Genomic DNA, 21,418 nt, shown 5'->3' with positions numbered 1-21,418 from the left:
CTCTCACTGTTGTGGCCTCTCCCGTTGCAGAGCACAGGCTCCGGACGCGCAGGCTCAGTGGCCATGGCTCACAGGCCTAGCCGCTCTGCGGCATGTGGTATCTTCCCGGACCGGGGCATGAACCCGTGTCCCCTGCATCGGCAGGCAGACTCTCAATCACTGCGCCACCAGGGAAGCCCTGTATGATCTTTTTTATGTGTTACTGGATTCGGTTTGCTAATATTTTGTTGAGAATTTTTGCATCTGTGTTCATCAGAGATATTGGCCTGTCACTTTCTTTTTTGGTGGTGTCTTTGTCTGGTTTTGGTATCAAGGTGATGGTGGCTTCATAGAATGTCTTTGGGAGTGTTCCCTCCTCTTTATTCTTTTGGAAGAGTTTGAGAAGGATTGGTATAAATTCATCTTTGTATGTTTGGTAGAATTTGCTTGTGAAGCCATCTGGTCCTGGACTTTTGTTTGTAGGGAGGTTTTTGTTTTGTTTTGTTTTTTTAACAGATTCTATTTCACTTCTAGTGATTGGTCTGTTCAAATCATCTATTTCTTCTTGATTCAGTTTTGGTGGGCAGTATGTTTCTAGAAAGTTGTTCATTTCTTCTAGGTTGTCAAATTTGTTGCTGTATAGTTGTTCATAGTATTCTCTTATTTTTTTTTTTTTTTTGTATTTCTGCGGTGTCAGGTGAGATTTCTCCTTTTTCATTTCTTGTTATGTTTATCTGGGTTCTCTTTTCTTCTTGGTGAGCCTGGCCAGAGGTTTGCCAATTGTATTTACCCTTTCAAAGAACCAGCTCTTGGTTTTACTGATTTTTTTCCCTATTTTTTAAAATCTCTATCTCATTTATTTCCTCCATGATCTTTATTATTTCCTTCCTTCTGCTGACTTTAGGTTTTGTTTGTTCTTCTTTTTCTAATTCTTTTAGGTGGTAGGTTAGGTTGTTTACTTGAGATTTTTCCTGTTTTTTGAAGGCCTGTATTGCTATGAACTTCCAAGAATTGCTCATGCTGTATCCCATAGATTTTGTATGGTTGTGCTTTCATTGTTGTCTGTCTTAAGGTATTTGTAGCATGTTATTTAGTCTTCATGTAGTCTTCTTTTTTTTTTCTCATTTCTTTCCTGTGGTTGATGTCTAGTTTCATTGGCATTTTGGTCAGAGAAGATGCTTGAAATAATTCCTGTAGTTTTAAATTTGTTGAGGTTAGTTTTGTGCCCTAGTATGTGGTCAGTCCTAGAGAGTGTTCCATGTACGTTTGAAAAGAATGTGTATTCTGGTGGTTTTTTATTGGATGTAATGTCCTGAAAGTATCAATTAAGTCTAACTGTTGTATTATTTAGGACCTCTGTTGCCTTATTGATTCTGTCTGGAAGATCTGTCCATTGAATGAGTGGGATGTTAAAGTCTTCTACTGTTATTGTATTCCTATCTTTGTCTGCCTTTATCTGTTAGTATTTGTTTTATGTATTTGGTGCTCCTATATTAGGTGCATATATGTTGATGAGTGTAAAATCCTTTTCTTGTATTGATCCTTTTATCATTATATAGTGTCCTTTATCTTTCCTCATGGCCTTTGTTTTAAAGTCTATTTTGTCTGATACGAATAGTGTGACTCCCACTTTTTTGTCATTTCAGTTTGCACGCAATGTCTTTTTCCATTCCCTCACTTCCAATTTGTGTGTGTCCTTTGCCCTAAAGTGGGTCTCTTGTAGGCAGCGTGTTATAGGCTCTTTTTTTCAAAAAAAAATTATTTATTTATTTTTGGCTGTGTTGGGTCTTTGTTGCTGCGCGTGGGCTTTCTCTAGTTGTGGTGAGCGGGGGCTACTCTGTTGCGGTGTGTGAGTTTCTCATTTCGGTGGCTTTTCTTGCTGTGGAGCACAGGCTCTAGGCGCGTGGGCTTCAGTAGTTGTGGCACATGGGCTCAGTAGTTGTGGCTCACGGGCTTAGTTGCTCCGCGGCATGTGCGATCTTCCCGGACCAGGTCTCGAACCCGTGTCCCAGGCATTGGCAGGCGGATTCCTAACCACTGATCCACCACCAAGGAAGTCTGGCTCTTGTTTTTTTAAACTCCAGTCTGCCACTCTGTGTCTTTTGATTGGAGCATTCAGTCTATTGACATTTAAGGTAATTATTGATACATATATATTTATTGCCATTTCAGACCTTGTTTTGCAGTTGATTCTTTGTTTCTTCTTTGTTCCTTTCTTTTTGTTTTTCTTTTTGTGGTTTGATGATTTCCTTTCATGCTTGTGTTCTTTTCGGTTTTGGTAAATCTGTTGTATATTTTTGATTTGCGGTTGCCCTGTTTTTCAAGTGTGTGAACGCCTTCTTATATCTGCTTGCTTTAGACTGATAGTCATATAGGCTTAAACACATTCCCAAAAAAAGGAAAAAGAAAAAGAATCTGCATTTTCTTACTGTCCTTCCCCACATTTTATGATTTTGTTCTCCCTTTTTACATCTTCATGTTTATCCTTTTGTTGTTCCTTGTGTTTATCATTGCTTTCACATATAGGTTTTTTTTTTCTTTTTGATCTGTTAACTGGATAATTTAAGTGATTTACTGTCCGATTGTGATTTCCTCCTTCCTATATCTTCTTGCTGCTTTTCTATTTAGAGATGACCTTTCAGTATTTCTTTCAGGAGAGGTTTAGTATTGCTGTATTCTTTTCGTTTTTGCTTGTCTGAGAAGTTCTTTATTTCTCCTATTCTACCTGATAGTCTTGCTGGGTAGCGTGTCCTACAGTCGGTTGCAGAGTTTTTTCTTTCAAGACTTTGAGTGTATTTTGCCACGCCCTTCTGGCCTGCAGTGTTTCTGCAGAGAAATCAGCTGATCGCCTTGTGGGAGTTCCCTTGTAATTAACTCCGTTTTTCTCTTGCTGCCTTTAGAATCCTCTCTTTATCTCTACATTTGTCATTTGCATTACAGTATTTCTTGGTGTAGGTCTGTCTGGGTTCATCTTGTTTGGGACCCTCTATACTTCCTGTATCTGGATGTCTGTTTCCTGCTTTAGGTTTGGGAATTTCTCAGCCATAATTTCTTCAAACACATTCTCGGTCCCCTTTTCTCTTTCTTCTCCTTCTGGAATCCCTATTATGTGTACATTGGCTTGCTTTATATTATCCCATATGTCTCTTATATTGCTTTCATTCTTTTCATTTGGCTTTCTGTCTGCTGATTTGATTGGGTAATTTCCACTATTCTGTCCTCCAGGTCACTTATTCTTTCTTCTGCATTATTCATTCTGCTTTTCTGCCTTTAGCTCAGCTTTTGTCTCAGCAAGTGAATTTTCTAATTTTTCTTTGCTCCTCTTTCTAGTTCTAGTTCCTTTTTACAGTAATCTGCATTTCTGTCAATAGCCTTTCTTAATTCTTTCAGTATTTTCATTACTGACTTTTTGAACCTGGTGTCTGTTAGACTGAAGAGGTTTCACTGTTCTTTCAGGGGAGTTCTCTTGGTCTTTTAAGTGAGAGTGCTTCCTCTGCCTCTTCATTTTTTTTTTTTTTTTTTCTTTTGCCTCTTCATTTTGTTTATGTTTCCCTTACTCTGTGAGTTCAGGAGAAACAAATCTCTACTGTCGTCCCGGAGGGCTCTGTATATGCCGGCGCATCTCTGTGTAGCTTGTGTGGGTTTCATATGTTTTTGGCGTGAGGGCTGTTCTTGCTTTGGACGCTTGCTGTCTCCTTCTTCAGCATGTGCCGGCCTTTACCCCCTTGAGAGGGGCGTGCAGGTGCATGGCCCACGCGCATGCTCCCGGGGGGGCGGGGCAGCGGTTGGCTTCTGGTCATGGGTCCCTGGTGGAGGCAGCTGGCTGCACGTACTCCGGGGAGACGGGGCAGTGGTTGGCGCCGGGTCGAGGGACCCTTGGCAGTGGTGGGCTGCCCATGCTCCGGGAAGGTGGGGGCAGTGACCTGCACCTGCTCACAGGACCCTCGGCAGCGCTGGCCCGCACTGCCTCTGAGGTCTGAGATGGCAGCAGCGACTAGCGCCTGCCCCTAGAGCTCTTGCAGGCGGTGCCCTGCCGCGTGAGAGCATAGACAAAGAAGCTCCTATGGTGGGCCTGTTCCTCTCCTTGTGTGCCCCCCAACAGTGGTGCCCTGCCTCTCTGGACTCCCTCATTTGTGGCGCACCACACCCCAGCCCCCTCAGGCTGTCTTCGTGCAGCCAAGCCCGGTCCTCTCCCCAGGGTCTGACCTCCAAAGCCCAAGCCTCAGCACCCAGCCCTCACCGGTCCCCGTGGACGGGCGTCTCAGACTGTGGAGAGCCTGTCGGCACCGATCCTCTGTGCAGGTCTCTCTCTGCTCTGCGCTCCCCTCTGTCCTGACAGATCTCCCCACCAGCGAGGGGACTTCCCATGTGTGGAAAGCTTTCCTCTTTCACAGCTCCCTCCCAGGGCAGAGGTCCTGTCCTGATTCCCTTCTCTCTTTCTTTTTTCCCTTTTTTTTTTGTCCTACCCAGTTACGTGGAGATTTTCTTGCCCTTTTGGAGGTCTGAGGTCTTTTGCCAGCATTCAGTAGATGTTCTGTGAGAGTTCCACAGGTAGATGTATTTTTTATTTTTTATTTTAAAAAATTTTTTGCCGCACCTCGCAGCATGTGGGATCTCAGTTCCCTGACCAGGGATCGAACCCGCGCCCCCTGCCGTGGAAGCGCAGAGTCTTAACCACTGGACCGCCAGGGAAGCCCCTGTAGATGTATTTTTGATGTATCTGTGGGAGGTGAGCTCTGCGTCCTACTTCTCCACCATCTTGATCCGCTCCCTTGAGGTTTGCATTTTTCACTGTGGACATCCAGTTACAACACCATTTATCAAAGAGACCATTCTTTCCTAGTCAATTGCATTGGTCCATTTGCCATAAATAAAGTGGCCGTAGACGGAGGAGTCAATTCCAGACTCTGGTAAGACACCACAGACACACTCTGTAACTGCTGTCGGTTGGTCTGTCTGTCCTGAGCCAGTGCTACATCGTCCTGATCGCTGGGCATTCCAGTGATAACGTGGTGGTGTGAGTTCTCCAGCTTTGTTGTTCTAGCTCGTTCATTCTAGCTCCTTTGCGTTTCAAAATAAATGTTAGAATCAGCTTGTTGGTTTCCACAGGGAAACCTGCCGGTTTTTTGATTGGGATTTGCATTGAATCTATAGATCAATTTGTGGAGAATTGTTTCGTTTACTTATGAAATCTAATAGTTTATAAATTCTCTCCTTCATTAACACTCATGTGGTCTGGGACTAGACATTATTGCTTCTTCCTTTCCCGTCTTTATGGTCATCATTTATTTTCAGGGCTTTGTTACACTTTTATTGCTGTGTGTTGCTACACTCTCCAGGGAGGTGCTGAATAGAATGGTGGGATTGGGTGTTCTTGTCTGATTCCTGACAGTGATGGGAAGTGGTCAGTATTTCTCTGTTATTGAGAATGATGTTAGCATTTTGTCACATGCTTCTTTGTATTATTGAAATGATGATATATTTTTTCTGTTAATTTTGTTATTGTAATTGATTACGCCGATTGCTTTTGTGAATGGGAAGCTCACCCCACATTTCTGGAATAAATCTCATTGGGTCTTGACACCTTGTTCTTTTTTTTGTTCTCTTAAGAGCTGTGTGTGATTTACCTGTTTCTTCTTTAAATGTGTGGAAGAATTTACTAGCGAAGCCATCTGGGCTTTGAGTTTTCCTTGTAAGGAGATTTTAATTACAGATACATTTCTTTAACAGGACAATTTTAAATAGGATTTTACTGGGCCCACTTAGGTTTTCTATTTCTTCTTGTCAGTTTTGGTAAGATGTGCTTTTCAATTTAATATCTGTTTCAGTAATTCAAATTCAGATTTGTTGCCATAGTCTTTCATAATATTCTCTTATGCTTTTAATGTTTCCTGGATTTTTAGTGATGTTCTCCTTTTATTCCTGACATTAGTAATTTATGCTTTATCCCTTTTTCTCTTGATTGATCTTGCTAGGAATTTATCAGTTTAGCAATTGTGTTAATCTTTTCAAAGAGTGCATTTGGCTTTGTTGATCTGCTGTCTGTTTGCTATTTGATTGGGTTCTGTTCTTTATTATTCTCTTTCTTCCACATCTTCTGTGTAGTTTATTATTCTTTTTTGGCTTCTTAAGTTGGAAACTTCATCAGTTTTTCAGGCTTTCTTTTTCTAATATTTGCATTTAAGACGTACATTTCTCTAAGCTTTGGTCTAGCTGTAACGTCCAAGTTTTGAGATAGCTATTTCTTTTTTTGTTTTTTTTTTTGTTGTTGTCGAAGTATAGTTGATTTACCATGTTGTGTTACAGATAGCTATTTCTCCTTTTAGTTCTGTGGATTTTTTTAAAGTTTTTATTTAAAATGGTGTCAGACCTGCAGACTTACAGCAGAGTTGCAGATACAGCGTCCTGAGCATTCCGGTTCCCAGCTTTCCCGGTAACACACACATGGTCCGTAACCTTGGCACAGTGATCCATGCTGAGAAGGTGTGGCACGTGGCACAGGGCTGCTGACGACGCTGCACACCTGGCTTCCTGTCCCGGTCTGCCCACTCATGCCCTCTCTGCTTCAGGGTCCAGTTAGGGCCCCCGGGATGCATGTAGCCTCACCTTCCATAGTCTCCTCCCATCTGTGACAGTTTCTCCCAACCTGGACACACGGGAAGAGTCCTGGGTGGGTGTTTTATAGAAAGTTCCTCAGTTTGAGTTTGCTGTGGATTCTGGGGGGAGATCCCACAAAGACGTGGCGCCTTTCTCTTTGCCCCATAACAGGGCTACCTCAGGTCATGTGACTTGGCTCTGGTGATGTTGGCCTAGAACACTGCCAGGGGCCTCCACAAAATGTCTCACGTGTTTCTTTTCCATCCTCTGTCCCTTAGAAGCAACTCACTGAGTCCAGCCGCACTCAGAAACGGGAGGGAAACTGAGTCCACCTCCCCGGGGAGGGGGGATGTTAATGTGCACATGTTACTGCAAGATTGCAGGGAGGAACTTAGTGACTGTGCAATACCCTGCTTCTCCCTGAAGCCTTGCCTGCTGCTCCCAGTGGCCCTCAGCAGATCTTTCCTGCAGCAGCGCCTTTTGTGCTAAGGCCCTCATCCCTGCACCATTTTAGTCTTCGGAATTCTGTCAGGTAGCATTGTCCCTTTCCTGTTAGTTCTGTCAAGTTTTACTTTGTATGTTTTGAAGGTAAGCTATTAAGTACATACTGTTGCCCACCTTCAAATACAACAGCCAGTTATGTTACCAGCAACATGAATTTACTCGGGAGAGGCAGGGGAATTGCAGTTCGGGACCCCCAAGCTATGGCAAACCACAGGCAAGTCCTGCAACAATGGAGAGGAGCCTTATTTTATGGGTGGGGGGGGCGGGGGAAGGAGGAAGTTGGGCGGGACTGCTTTGAAGGTTTTCCAGTCTCCATTGAAGGAAAGTGAGAGTTGAGGGTGGTGGCGGTTTCTCATTGGCTGGGCTGTTGCTGGGCCGGGAGAAAATCTTCCTTCCTCTTCCCAGGGCAGCGCAGCAGCTTCTTCCTGCCCAGAAGCGCGAAGCAAGCTGGGAAGGAGGGCCTGGTGTGGGAGCGCCCCTTTCAGGGATTCCTGCCTCCGTTTTAAGCGAGTTGCCCTTATTAATTTCCACACTGTAGGGCTGTTATTTCTTCCTGTGGTGTTCGTATGTTCTTATCACATGCCCTCTTTATTTCTAATAATCCTTCTTGCCTAAAAGTCTGCTCCCTGTCTGGAGGGAGAGGCCTGCCCATGTCAGCTGTGAGCCTCCCTCTGTGGTTTGTCACCTGGCAGCTGCCCTTCTCCTTTGGGGCTGCATTCTGGGAGGGTCCCTTCCTCCAACTCCTAGCTCTCTTTTTATTTTTATTTATTTATTTATAAATTTATTTTATTTACTTATTTTTGGCTGCGTTGGGTCTTCGTTGCTACACTTGGACTTTCTCTGTTTGCGGCGAGCGGGGGCTATTCTTCGTTGCGGTGCGTGGGCTTCTCACTGCGGTAGCTTCTCTTGTTACGGAGCACGGGCTCTAGGCGCACGGGCTTCAGTAGTCATGGTGCACGGGCTCAGTAGTTGTGGCTTGCGGGCTCTAGTGCACAGGCTCGGTAATTGTGGCACATGGGCTTAGTTGCTCCACTGCATGTGGGATCTTCCTGGACCAGGGCTCGAACCCGTGTCCCCTGCATTGGCAGGCGGATTCTTAACTGCTGTGCCACCAAGGAAGCCCCGGACTGTGTCTTTTTAATTACAGCCTATTCATACATTTCTATGAATCGACATCTTTCTAATATTTTGAGGTTATGATGGGGCTTGCCAAGCTCTCTTCTGTTAGCAGTCTGCTTGTGGAGCTTGGTGTTTCTCCCTCTTCATGTTGGCGTTTTCTACAGATTCTCAGTTGTTAGTTCATGTTTATACGAACGCGGGTCTTAAATTGAACTCTTTACATCTGTCGCCCACCTGGGGCACCCACTGGCTTCTGAGTGCCCCTGCATGTGACCATGGGAGTGGCTTCTAGTGTGTCGCTGCGTGGGGACGGGTGTGACATGCTAGTGCACCGTGAGTCAGGCCAGCTGCACAGGCCTGGCTGGCGCTGTGAAGGTCCTTCCGGCCCGAGGGAGGCTTCTGGGGGAAGCCCTGTGATGTCGTGGCTTAGCTCCCTGAGCTGGGCCAGGTTAGACCCTCCTTCCACATGTTCCCGGGGCACTTGCCTGCCCGCATGCTGCTCTGTGTTCATTCTCGTGCTCTCTGCCGTCACCACCGTCCTGGAAGGATGCTGTTTGGCCACCGTCTCGAAGGGAGAAGCAGGCCTTATTTTTACAAAATGTCAAAAATTTGAACACCCTATGTGCTAGTGCGTTGCCTTTTTGCATTCATTTACTATTCCAAGGAGAGGAAGCTGTGGTTGGTTAATCAGGAGTCTGTTTTACATGAGTTTGCATTTGTTAATAACATCTTCGTGCATTTAAAAGCTGCACACATGCCTGCGTCATATGATTTGTTCAGTCTGCCAATTGTGCTGCTGAACTTGCGTGAATTAAAAACTCATTTGGGGGGGTGGGGAGTAACTGCCAGTGGGTACAGGGTTTCCTTTTGGGTGATGAAAATGTACCAAGGTGTGGTAAGGGTCGCACAACTCTGTGAACATACTAAACCACTCAACCTATAAACATTTTAAGTGGGCAAATGTTACAGTACGTGACTTACATTGCAATAAAGATGTTATAACTTACTGTAATAACTTCAAGCCCCCCAAGCTGCTGGGGGGGCCCTGGCCCATGGTGTGGGGGGAGGGGTGGGTCCTGGCGTCTGTGAGCTCCTGTGGGGAGCATCTCTCTCTCACCTTCCGTTGCAGGAGCTCCCAAACGCGCACTGAGGAGCTGGCTGGGAGCGAGACCCCGGCATTAGCAGGTCTCCCATCCGCCGCCCCGTTTACCTCCGAGCCGGCTGGGCTGCGGAGTGGACCGCGTTTGTCTGTCTGGTGTGTCTGGCGTGAGAGCATGCAGTGCTGACGGGGAGCCAGTGCCCAGCCTCCCTGTCTTTCTGTCCAGATGGTCAGTATGTCGGCTGTTCCCCGGACTCGGCTCTGGCGCGGCGAGCGTGATCCCTTGTCACTGCAACCTGACCAGAGGCCTCAGAGCTGTGTGGGCTCCAGGCGAGCTTTGCTCGGGGTCGAGGGAGCAGGGCCACAAAGGGCAGGGACGCTTCTGGGACATGCTGACTGCCTGATGCCACGGTCGTCAGGCCCATCCCTGGGCTGCCAGCCTGCGTGCCTGTGGCCGGCTCCCCGGGGCGCCGGCTCTCTGGGTGCCCACCTTTGGCCGGCAGTCAGTGTTGGCGTGTGTGGGGTGTGTGGGCCATACCGTTAGCGGCCGAGGCTGGAGGAGACCACACAGCCCTCGCTTCCCTGAGCCCATGGTCCTTGTCAAAGAGCGCAGCGGAATCGGCTCTTAGCTCTTTGTGGGCGAAGCAGAGGTCCCTGGCCCAGCGTAGGGCGGCCTTCGCCAGAGGAGAGAGGGTCTCGGGTGCCGAGGACACTGGGTGGAACTGGAGTCTGTGCTGGGACCTGTCTGCTCGCTGTGCCAACACAGCACATGGAGGTGGGTGTGGGCTGGGCCTGGAGCAGAGACGTAGGAAGCTGTGGGCGCTCTGGCTCACAAGGGCAACGCGCTGCCGCGTGCGGGATGGCCCACGATGGCTCGCTGGTGTGTGGGCAGCATGTCTGCTTCCTCTCTTGCTGCTGTCTTTTGGCCCACAGCTTCTGAGATGGCCTTGCTTCATTAAGAGGTGTGGACGCAGACTGTGGCCCGGGTCAGCTGACATCCTGGCCGTGCGAGGGCCCGCGCCCCTCCCTCCCTGAATCTGCCTGTGCTGTCCGTGGCCTCACCGAGGCTGGCGGGGGGGGGGGGGGCCTTAGGGAAGGCTGGGTGGGCGTGACCCACCCCCTGGCTGTGGGAGCAGGAGGCAGAGCCTGGGGAGCTCACCCACGGGGAGGGGGCGTTTGAGGTTGAGTGTGTGGAACTTGCTGGCCATATTGTTTAATGGTGTTCAGCACCAGGCTGGCCGGCCTGCACAGAGCCCTTTCCAGACACACTGAGCTCAGGGCCCTTGAGAAGGGCCCTTGCCCCCTGGGCCTGATGCCACTCCAGCCTGGAGGAGAGCGTCTCACTGCACGTGAAATAATAGGAAATTTGCATCCAGTGTCCATACATAAAATTTTACTGGAACCCATGCAAAAAGTGAACTTAAAAGTGTAAAAGGAAAAGGGTAGATCTTCACTTTCCATCTTAAATTGCTGAGGCAGTCGTGTGACCCTTTTATTTTTAACAAAGTTGTCAGTTAACGGACAGTTGGGAACCCGCGGTAACGTTTCATGTTGTGTCCTAGGGAGGCGTCAGATCCATCATCTGGGGAACCAGCTGCAGCTGAACCAACACTGCCTGGACACAGCCTTCAACTTCTTCAAGATGGCCGTGAGCAAGCACCTGACCCGTGGCCGGAAGATGGCCCACGTGATCGCGGCCTGCCTCTACCTGGTGTGCCGGACGGAAGGCACCCCGCGTATCCTTTGGTTTGGGGACCTCTTGGAGGACCCCATCTTGGCTCTTGGTCAGCCTCCCTCTGCTGTCGGGCTCCGTATCCCAGTAGCTTAGTGTTTGTGTTTAATTGGAGCACCTTGTTGGATTAACCGTCTGGACGGATAGGAGACTTTCACAGATTGAGGAGCTGGGCAGCTGGGTGCCCGTCCCCCCTCGGCCCCTGGGGAGGACTCTTCAGCATCTTCCTGCGGTTGGCCAGTTGTAGCCAGGCCGGTGTCCCGAGGGGCTGCTGACCTCATCCCCTCCTCGCCAGCCCCGCCTTCTCCGAGAGCACGGTGCTCTGCTCTCCCCTTGTGCCTGGACGGTGGGGCGCCCTCGGCTGCCCTGCAGGCGTTTGCGTGTGTCGGGAATTCTGTCCATCGTGCCTTCCTGAAGAGGGCCTTCTGGGGCTTTCTGGCCCCTCCACTTGGCCTCTGCTCTCGCTGCCTCCTCGTGTCTCTTTTCCCCTTGCCTCTCCTTGCAGGACCCACGCTCCTGGCCCTGTGTCCTCGTACTTATGTGACAGCACGTGCCCCGTGGCTTCTGAGAACGGGCGCCTCTGAGCATCTGACCCCCTGTGGTCTTCCTTCTGCCCAAGCTTTGGGGATAGTCTGGCAGGATTCTGGGCTGGAAGTTGGTCTCGCCAGCACTTGGACAGTGGTGCCCCTAGTCTCCCTGCGTCCCGCGCGCCTGTGGGACAGGTGGATGCCCTGGTTCGGCGTCCTCTGTGTGGGACGCTGCGTTGCTCTCCGGGCTGTAGCACCTCCTGTTTGTCTTCAGGCTCAGAGGTCCACGTGCGGTGCCCCCAGCGGCCCTTCCCCCGCGGCCTCCCGTCTCCGGCTTCTGGAGTCACTGTGGCTTCTCCCTTTGTGTCTTCTTTGTTCACTCTGCTGCCCTGCTGCCCTGTCTTCTGGTCTCCTTTCCTGTTTCCCACTTACTTACCTTCTGCTTTGAGAGAGTTTATCTTCCAGCCAGGCCTGCGTTTCTGCTTTCACGGTTTCAGCTGGAGTAGCTCCGTGTTATCCGCACCCTTCCTTGTGAGGCGGTCCTGCGAGGCTCTCGTGGGAGCCACGGCGTCTGGTCTCTCGTGGGAGCGGTGGCCTCTTCGAGCTCTGTCCTCCCCTGCTGTTCCTTCCGTGTGCCGCGCAGGCTTTCCCCGATGGCGGGTGGCCTGGCCGTCGCCCCCGTTTGCATGGAGTGCTGGAAGGGTCCTCGAGACAGTGTGCGTGGGTGGGCGACCCTCAATATCAGAATCTTTCACTAAAATGTCTTTCAGTTTTTGAAAGGTACCGTTTCAGCATAAAAGCGTTTGTTGCTTGACGGGATGAAGCTGCGCGCTCTGGCGGCCCCACGAGGTGGCGCAGTGGAGCTCCGTCCGTGGTCACCGCCTTGCCCCGCGGCGGGGCCTGCCCCGGCCTGGCTCGGGCGGGGTGGGGAGCCGGGGGGGGGGGGGGGAGGGGGGCTGCAGGGAGGTGCGGGCGCTCGGGTCAGGGCCCCGCTCTGCCTCCTGAGCGAGGCCCGAGCCGGAGCCGGAGCCGCGGGGGCCGCAGGGGCGGTCGGGGAGCGGACACAGGTGTACGGGCGGGCGGGGCTCTGGAGGTGGCTGCTCCATTCCCCGCCTCGCGCTCCTCCCGCCCCCCTGGGGCGAAGGGGCGGGCACCTCGTCCAGGGGTCCAGACGTGGCCCCGCCCCCGGGTGGAGGAGAGTGAGCGGGGCCCAGCAGCCCCGGCTCGCCCACACCCGAGGGGTGGGTGCCTCCCACACGGTGGAGCGGCGTGCCGCCTGCAGAGAAACGTGACCCTGGATGCGGCGCGGCGCCCCGTGGAGGAGCCGCACTGGAGGCCGCACGTTGTGTGATTCCCTGAATACCAAACGTCCAGATGAGGCAGATCCAGACAGAGCAGATCCGTGGGTGCCGGGGACTGGGGGTGGTGACGGGGGTGGGGTGGGGGTAGGGGCGGTTCTTTTTGAGGGATAAAAATGTCTTTAAGTTAGATTATGGTGATGTTTGCATAGCTCTGTAAATAGACTAAGAGCCATTGAAGTGTACACCTTGAACAGGTGCATTTGTGGCCCTGACTTTGACCTTGTGAAGCTGTTGAAGATGAGACAGCAGTGTGCGGGGAGTCCAGCACTCTGGCCGCTGGGCCTGCCGGTGGTCCCCTCAGGATGGCCGTTTGGGGGCGGCGGGGGGGGCACAAGTGTGACACGGTCTTCTCTGTCCTCTTCTGGTTGACGACACTCCCCTGCCCCCATCCCCCAGCGGGGTCCCCAGACTTGTCCGACGCCCACCAGTGCCACCTCCTTTCCTTCCACGTAAATTCCAAGCCCCTAGAGCGCATCTGAAGGCTTCATTCACTCTCTTCTCCTTGCCCCAGGTTGCCCTCCTGTTTCTGCTGCCTGGGGCTGCAACGGCCCTGCAGACAGCGCCTCCCCTCCCCGCCTCCGACCCACAGAGGGTAAAGCCTTCGCCGGGGCAGGCTGAGGAGAGACCTGCTCTCTAGACCGTCTGTCCCTGGGTGGGTATTTGGCAGAAACTTTCAGGCTGTGAGTAGACACCCCTGTTGCTGCCAGGCCGGTGACCCAGCCAGTGCATCTTCCCGAGCTGTGTGTCCAGATGGTTACTGCAGCTTTTTAAAAATGTATTTATTTATGTATTTTAAAATATTTATTTATTTATCTGTTTTGGCTGTACCAGGTCTTAGTTGCAGCACGTGGGGTCTTCAGTGTGGCATGTGGGATCTTTAGTAGCATCATGCAAACTCTTAGTGGTGGCATGCATGCGGGATCTAGTTCCCAGAGCAGGGCTCGAACCCAAGCTCCTTGCATTGGGAGCGCAGAGTCTTAACTACTGGACCACCAGGGAATCCCCCCCCTTTTTTTTTTAACATAGGCCATCTTCAAAGTCCCTATTGAATTTGTTACAATATTGCTTCTGTTTTATGTTTTGATTTTTTTGGCCTTGAGGCATGTGGGATCTTAGCTCCCTGACCAGGGATTGAACCTGCACTCCCTGCATTTGAAGGCAAAGTCTTAACCACTGGACCGCCAGGGAAGTTATTTATTTATTTATTTATTTATTTGGTTGCACTGGGTCTTAGTTGCGGCAGGCGGGCTCCTTAGTTGTGGCTCGTGGGCTCCTTAGTTGTGGCTTGCCAGCTCCTTAGTTGCAGCACGTGGGCTCCTTAGTTGTGGCATGTGAACGTTTAGTTGCGGCATGCATGTGGAATCTAGTTCCAGGACCAGGGATTGAACCCGGACCCCCTGTATTGGGAGCGTGGAGTCTTATCCACTGTGCCCCTAGGGAAATCTCACCACAACTTCTCGTGAAACACATCCATGGGAGGTGTGTTTTTGCCCACAGCTATTTTTTAAGTCTTTGGTATTTATTGGGTTCCAGCCGAACTGCCAGCAGGCCTGTGTATGAGCAAGTGAGCCCTAGCAGTGGTCTAGGCCAGGAGGCTGCTGTCATCTGTCACCCTTTCTGTGTAGAGTGTGCCCACGGCCACAGCCGTGTCCTGCCCACCGTGACCTTCAGATATTCTTCTCTCCCAGGCTTCAGACACCCAGGGTCTTGTTAACAGCGGGTTCTGGTCTGCAGATCTGGGGCGGGGGGGCTTCCAGAATGAGCTTCTGTCCCTCTTCTCAGGTTCACCTGGGGATCTTCTTTCTTGGAGGGCAGTGAAGCTGGGGACTCCCTTCTCCCCAGCCTACCATTACCTGCTTCCCTCCGCCCCTCCCCCTCTGCTTGCCTCCCCAGGGACAACCTAAGAATTGAAGAAAAAAATTTTTTTAATTAATTTATTTATTTATTTATTTATGGCTGTGTTGGGTCTTCGTTGCTGTGCACGGGCTTTCTCTAGTTGCGGCGAGCGGGGGCTACTCTTTGTTGCGGTGCACAGGCCTCTCATCGCAGTGGCTTCTCCCGTTGTGGAGCACGGGCTCTAGGTGTGCAGGCCTCAGTAGTTGTGGCCCATGGGCTTAGCCTCTCTGCAGCATGTGGGATCTTGCCGGACCAGGGCTCGAACCCGTGTCCCCTGCATTGGCAGGCGGATTCTCAACCACTGCGCCACCAGGGAAGCCCTAAATAGACTTTATTTTTAAGAGCAGTTTTAGGTTCACAGTGAAATTGAGAGGAGGGTACAGAGATTTCCCATACCCCCCAGTCCCCACACATGCACAGCATCGCCCAGGATGGACATCCCCTAGAGCGGTGCATCGTTACCAATGGTGAACCCACAGTGACACCTCAATGGTGAACCCACAGTGACGCCTCATCATCACCCAGCACCCACGGTTTGTTTACCTTGGGGCTCACTCTTGGTGTTGTACATTACGTGGGTCTGGGCGAATGTATGATACGATGTTATGTATCTGTGGTATCATGCAGAGAGTATGTGGTCAAAAGAAGGCCTCAGGGGGGCTGATTAGCATTTGTCGGCAGGCACGCAGCATCACTGGGCATGAGGAAGTTGCAAATTCAAACCCATGACAGGCAGAGATGGAGAGGACCGCCCAGTGTTGGCCAGCCTTGGGCCTCTGGAGCTCTGTGACCTGCTGGCCAGTGTGTCCTGCCTGCCAGCATCCAGTAATGCTGAGCATGGGCACACCCTGGGGTCCAGCAGGCATGTCCTGGGCCGAGGCCAGGGCTGGGCATCTGCGTGGAAGGTAGCCTCCCCGTCCTGGCTGCCCTCCACCTCTCAGCAGTATCTTTTGATGAACAGAGCTCTTAATTCTAATGAAGTACAATTTATCCATCTTCTCCTTTGTGATTAATGTTTTTGTGTCCCGTTTAAGAAATCTTTGCCCCAAATCCTGGAAATATTCTCCTGTGTTCCCTCCTGGAAGCTTTTGGTTTTACATTTCCCGTTGGATTGAGGACTTCTAAGGGGTTGGTCTTTGTGTCTGTTGTGAGGAGATGGTCAGAGTTTGCTGCTTTCCACTGGGTGTCCAGGTGACAAGGTGCCACCTGTTGACAGCCATTCCTCCCAGCGCACAGTGGTGGCACCACTGTTTTGATCTTAGGTGGGGGCCTGTTGCTGCTGTCCCTGACCCCTTCTGTTGGTCTGTTTGTGCCAATACCAGACTGTTTTCAGTATGGCGGGTTTATAACCTGTCTCGGGATCTGTGGCATGAGACCTTGAATCCCAGCTGTTCTTCTGCCTCAGGGGTGTCTGGGCTGTTCGTGGCCGTCTGTTTTTCTGTATAAATTTTTAAATCAGATTGTCTATTTCTGTAAAAAAAACTTCTGGGATTCTGATTGGGGTTTGTGGATCAATTTGGGGAAAATTGACATTCATTTTAACAATACTGAATCTTCCAATCGATCAATATCCCTTCTTTCTTTTTTTAGATTTATTTATTTTATATTTTTGGCTGAGTTGGGTCTTCTTTGCTGCGTGCGGGCTTCTCTCTAGCTGCGGCGAGCAGGGGCCAGCCTTCCCTGCAGTGTGCGGGCCTCTCATTGCGGCGGTTTCTCCTGTTGCGGAGCATGGGCTCTAGGCGTGCTGGCTCAGCAGTTGTGGCTTGTGGCTCCAGAGCACAGACTCAGCAGTTGTGGCGCACGGGCTTAGTTGCTCCGCGGCACGTGGGATCTTCCCGAACCCGGGCTCGAACCTGCGTCCCCTGCATTGGCAGGCGGATTCCCAACCACTGTGCCACCAGGGAAGCTCTCCCTTATTTCTTGACGTGTTCTCTGCTGTCTCTCATTTTTGATGAGGAGGTCTTGCACTTTGTTCGTTAGATTGATTCCTAAGTATTTGTGTTTCGAGCGCGGGTAATGGTGTCTTGTGTTTCCAGTGTATAGAAGTACAGTTGAGGTATGTTGCTGTTCTGTCTAAAAATACAAAACGCAGTGAGTAGTCTTACTAATTGAGCTTTGGGATCTCTTGTTTTGTTTTCTTTTTCTTTTTTAAAAAATTTTATTTATTTATTTATTTTTGACTGTGTTGGGTCTTCGTTGCTGCGTGCGAACTTTCTCTAGTTGCGGCGAGCGGGGGCTGCTCTTTGTTGCGGTGTGTGGACTTCTCATTGCGGTGGCTTTTCTTGTTGCAGAGCATGGGCTCTAGGCGCATGGGCTTCAGTCGTTGGGGAATGCGGGCTCAGTAGTTGTGGCACATGGGCTTAGTTGCTCCGTGGCATGTGGGATCTTCCCAGACCAGGGCTCGAACCCGTGTCCCCTACATTGGCAGGCAGATTCTTAACCACTGCACCACCAGGGAAGCCCTCTTGTTTTGTTTTCTTAATGTATACAGTTGTGTCTGCTGCCAGTTTTAGTTGCTCCCTTCTGATCTGTATGCCTGTCGTGTGTTTCTCTTGGCTGTCTGCATGCCTGTGGTGCCCTGTGGGGTGTGAAGGGGTGAAGCAGGGCGCAGGAGCGGGGGTGTCCTCGGCTCTGTCCTGGCTCCCAAGAGCGTTTCCAGCGCCTTAGACGTGTGCTCTAAGATGCCTTTATCAGGTAACAGGTTGAAGGTGTTTCCTTTTCCCTAATTGCCAGGAGCTTTTATAGTGAAGGGTGTTGAGTCATCTGTGTATGTATTGGTATGATCATCATGTGGGGTTTTTCCCCTTAATCTGCGCCGAGGTGAATTACACTGACCGATTTTTTGGGGGGGTATCATACCACGCGGCTTTCGGGAGCTTAGTTCCCTGACCAGGGATCTAACCTGGGCCCCCGGCAGTGGGAGCTTGGAGTCCTAACCGTTGGACCACCACAGTGACTGATATTTAAGGTTAAAGCACCCTTGCATACCCAGATGTGGTCATGCCAAGTTACCCTCTCCAGGTATTGCTGGTATTTTGGGTGGAGCTGTGCAGGTGGCCTGTGTTCTTGCAGTGTCCTCGTCAACTGGGTGTGTCGCAGCCGTGCTTGCCCCGACACCGCTGGGAGGTGCCCCCTCGTGCTCTGCACCCTGGGCAGTCCAGTGGTGACCAGTACTGTTTCCTCTTGAAATGTTTGGGAAAACTCACAGTGAAGCCATCGGGGCCTTTAGCTTTCTTTGTGGTAAGATCGTACTTGTGGCTTCAGTTTCTGTATTAGATGTGGAACTAGCCAGCCTTTCTGCTTCTCATTCCAGTTTTGCTAGGTTGTATTTTGCAAAGGCTTTGTCTGTGTCACTTCAGAGACCAGATGTATCAGAGTAAAGTTATCCTTAACATTCCCGGTTTCCCTTTCGTGTCTGCGGCACTTGTAGTGACGACCCCTCTGTCATGTCTTATGTTTGTAATTTTGCCTTTTTTTTCTTTGCTCCATGTTGCTAGGGGGTTGCCAGTTTTATTAGTCTTTTCCTTGGTAATGGCTTTGTTGAGATGAAGTTCACCCGTTATGTTGTGCAAGTCACTGGTTTTCAGTTACATGCACACAAGTGTGCAGCCATCCCCACGGTCAACGCTAGAGCATTGTCTTCGCCTCAGGAAGCATGTCTCTTGTGCCACCAGTCCTAAACAAGCAGCAGTCTGCTTTCTGCCACTCTGTGTTTGCCGTTCTGGACATTTCATGTACATGGGCTCCTGTAAGCTATCATTGGAGCTCTGTGTTTAACTGTGAGGCACGGCTGGACTGCTTTCCAAAGTAGCTGGACCATCTTGCATTCCTGCCAGCAGTGTAGGAGGGCTCCAGTTCCTCTGCAGCCTCACCAGCGCTCTTACCAGCCTTCTTAAAGAACCAGACTTCCGCTGTGTTGTTTATCTGTATTGTACGTTTATTTTATATTTCATTGATTTACTTTTATTATTTCGTTCCTTCTAGATTCTTTCAGTTTAATTTACTATTTTCAGCTTTCTTAGGTTCTTGATTTTCATTTTTTCTGTTTCTCCTAACATAAGCATTTGAGACTATAAATTTCTCTCTAGGCAGGTTTTAGTTACATCACACAGTTTTGATGTGTCACATTTTTACTATGATCAGTTCAAAATATTTTCTAATTTCCATTTTTATTTCTTTTAGATATTAAGTCATTTACAAGTGTACCACTTGTTTTGAAAACTGTTGGGAGTTTTCTATTATCTCTGTGTTATCAGTTTCTAGTATAATCACATTGTGGTCAGAGGACAAACACTGAATGATTTCCCTTTTTTCCCAGTGTGCTGAGATTTGATTTACAGCTCAGTGCATGGTCTATTTTGGTGGCCGCGTCATGTCATGTGCACTTCAAAGGAATGGGTATCTGCACCTGTTGGGTGGAGCGGTCTATAAATGTCCATTAGGTCAAGTTGGTTAGTCCCATTCAAATCATCCTTACCAATTTTTCGGTCCCCTGGTTCTAAAGAAGAGTGTTAAAACTCCCACTGCAGATGTGGACTTATCTACTTTTCCTTTTATCTTGTTGGTTTCCCATTATATTCTTTTTTTTTAATAAATTTATTTTATTATATTTATTTTTTGTTCTTTTTGGCTGCGTTGGGTCTTCATTGCTGTGCGTGGGCTTTTCTCTAGTTGTGGCGAGTGGGGGCTACTCTTCCTGCGGTGCACGGGCTTCTCATTGCGGTGACTTCTCTTGTTGCGGAGCACGGGCTCTAGGCGCATGAGCTTCAGTAGTTGTGGCTTGCGGGTTCTAGAGTGCAGGCCCAGTAGTTGTGGCTTACGGGCTTAGTTGCTCCGCGGCTTGTGGGATCTTCCCGGACCAGGGCTCGAACCCGTGTCCCTTGCATTGGCAGGCGGATTCTTAACCACTGTGCCACCAGGGAAGCCCTCCCATTATATTCTGATGCTGTGTTAAGAGGATACAGATTCAGGATCCTGTATCTTCCTGGTGGAAATGACGCTTAACGTTATAAAATGTCCCTCTTTATCACCAAACGCTTTTCCCCTTAAATTCTGCTGTGTTGGGTGTTAGTATAACTATACCCGCTTTCTTTTGCTGAGTATGTGCATGGTCTGTCTTTTCCCATATTTTAAAATTCAATCCTTCATGATATATTTAATGTATCTCATAAGCAGCATATAACTGCTACTGAACCAAACTTAGGTCCTCTTGCCCACACGCAGTAAAGCCAACCTGCTGACACTGGTTGTGGTGAAGGAAAGTGCAGGGTTTATTGCAGGCGCCAAGCAAGGAGTCCAGGCAGCTAATGCTCAGCAGAGCCTAACTCCCCAGAGGCTTTCAGGGAAAGGTTTTTAAAGACAGAGTGGGGGAGGGGGTTGTGGGGGGCGTGATCAGCTCATGGACGCTTTTCTGATTGGTTGTTGGAGAGCTAGTCGGGAGTCAACATCCTCAGCCTTCTGGTTCCGACTGGTCTGGGGTCTCGGTGCTTGGGGGCAGCATGCAGTTAACTTCTTCCACCTGGTGGGGGTTTCAGTATCTGTAAAACAGTGTCAAGGACGGTGGCTCAGAACAGTATCTCTCACCCTTGAGGAGGAGCTAAAGGTTCTTGACTTTGTTTAATGGCTAAACTATTATTATTTTGTCTTGCTTGACTGTTTTCCTTTCTTTCTGCGATTTTCTTCACTGCTCTGGTTAAATTTATTCTTTGGCTAAAGTGTTTCTACAGACGAAAGGCAGGTGGGCGGCTTGTCTGAGGTGGAGGAGTCCTGTTCTGGGAAGGCCCCACAGGGTCCTGCTCGGTTACATAATTGTGTGTATTTGTCTAATTTTTTTTATCGTCTTAAAATTTTTTTTTTTTTTTTTTTTTGTGGTATGCGGGCCTCTCACTGTTGTGGCCTCTCCCGTTGCGGAGCACAGGCTCCGGAGGCGCAGGCTCAGCGGCCATGGCTCACCGGCCCAGCCACTCCACGGCATGTGGGATCTTCCCAGACCGTGACACGAACCCGTGTCCCCTGCATCGGCAGGCGGACTCTCAACCACTGCGCCACCAGGGAAGCCCAAGTCTTAAAGTATTTTTTATTGGAGAATTTCATCCATTTAAGTTCAGTGTGCTTATTGATATATTTGAATTTAATTCTAATATCTTACTATTTTTCTATTTGTTCTCTGTTTTTCCTTTCTTACAACCTCTTAGTCAAGTATTTCGTTATTCTGTTTTCCTTCAAATACTTTGTTATTTATTTACTTATTACTGCTTTGGTGGTTACCCTAGAGACTGTGTCCTGTGCCCTTGACCTTAAGTTAGAAGCTGGCCTTTCCTGGCAGGACATGCTCTTCCGGGCCCTGCTAGGGGCGCTGTGGGCACTGCTTCCCCAGCCGTTAGTGTGTTCACTCACACCTACCCGCTCTGACCCTTTCCATTCCTGTGTTTCTGTGGTTTCATCTGGGATCATTGTCCTCTGTCTGAAAAACAGTATGCCTCCTAGGAGAAGACTCCTTCAGCTTTTGTTTATGTGAAAACATCTTTGTTTTGTCCTCATTTTGAAAGGTATTTTCAGTGAGTGTGGACTTCTGGGGCAGCAGGTGTTTCTCCTGGAGCTTTAC

At 49.6% G+C, this 21,418-nt stretch overlaps 1 protein-coding gene across 6 annotated transcripts in view; it reads left to right on the top strand.

Moving 5' to 3' along the window:
- The window catches only part of BRF1 (BRF1 RNA polymerase III transcription initiation factor subunit), a 71,616-nt gene that overhangs the window by 15,870 nt on the left and 34,328 nt on the right, over window positions 1-21,418 (top strand). For 5 of the 6 annotated variants that reach the window (XM_049706750.1, XM_049706749.1, XM_033421692.2 and 2 more), the window contains one exon: window positions 10,861-11,034. The exons of the other annotated variant lie outside the window; for it this stretch is intronic. In XM_049706750.1, coding sequence (XP_049562707.1) covers window positions 10,861-11,034 — 174 coding nt within the window. The remainder of the gene's footprint in view (window positions 1-10,860; window positions 11,035-21,418) is intronic. 6 annotated transcript variants of the gene reach the window in all.

This window comes from Orcinus orca, chromosome 2 (genome assembly GCF_937001465.1).
Source record: "Orcinus orca chromosome 2, mOrcOrc1.1, whole genome shotgun sequence".
NCBI classification, from domain to species: Eukaryota; Metazoa; Chordata; class Mammalia; order Artiodactyla; family Delphinidae; genus Orcinus; species Orcinus orca.
The sequence above is the reverse complement of the archived record's forward strand: the minus strand, read 5'-3'. Positions and strand labels throughout refer to the sequence as shown.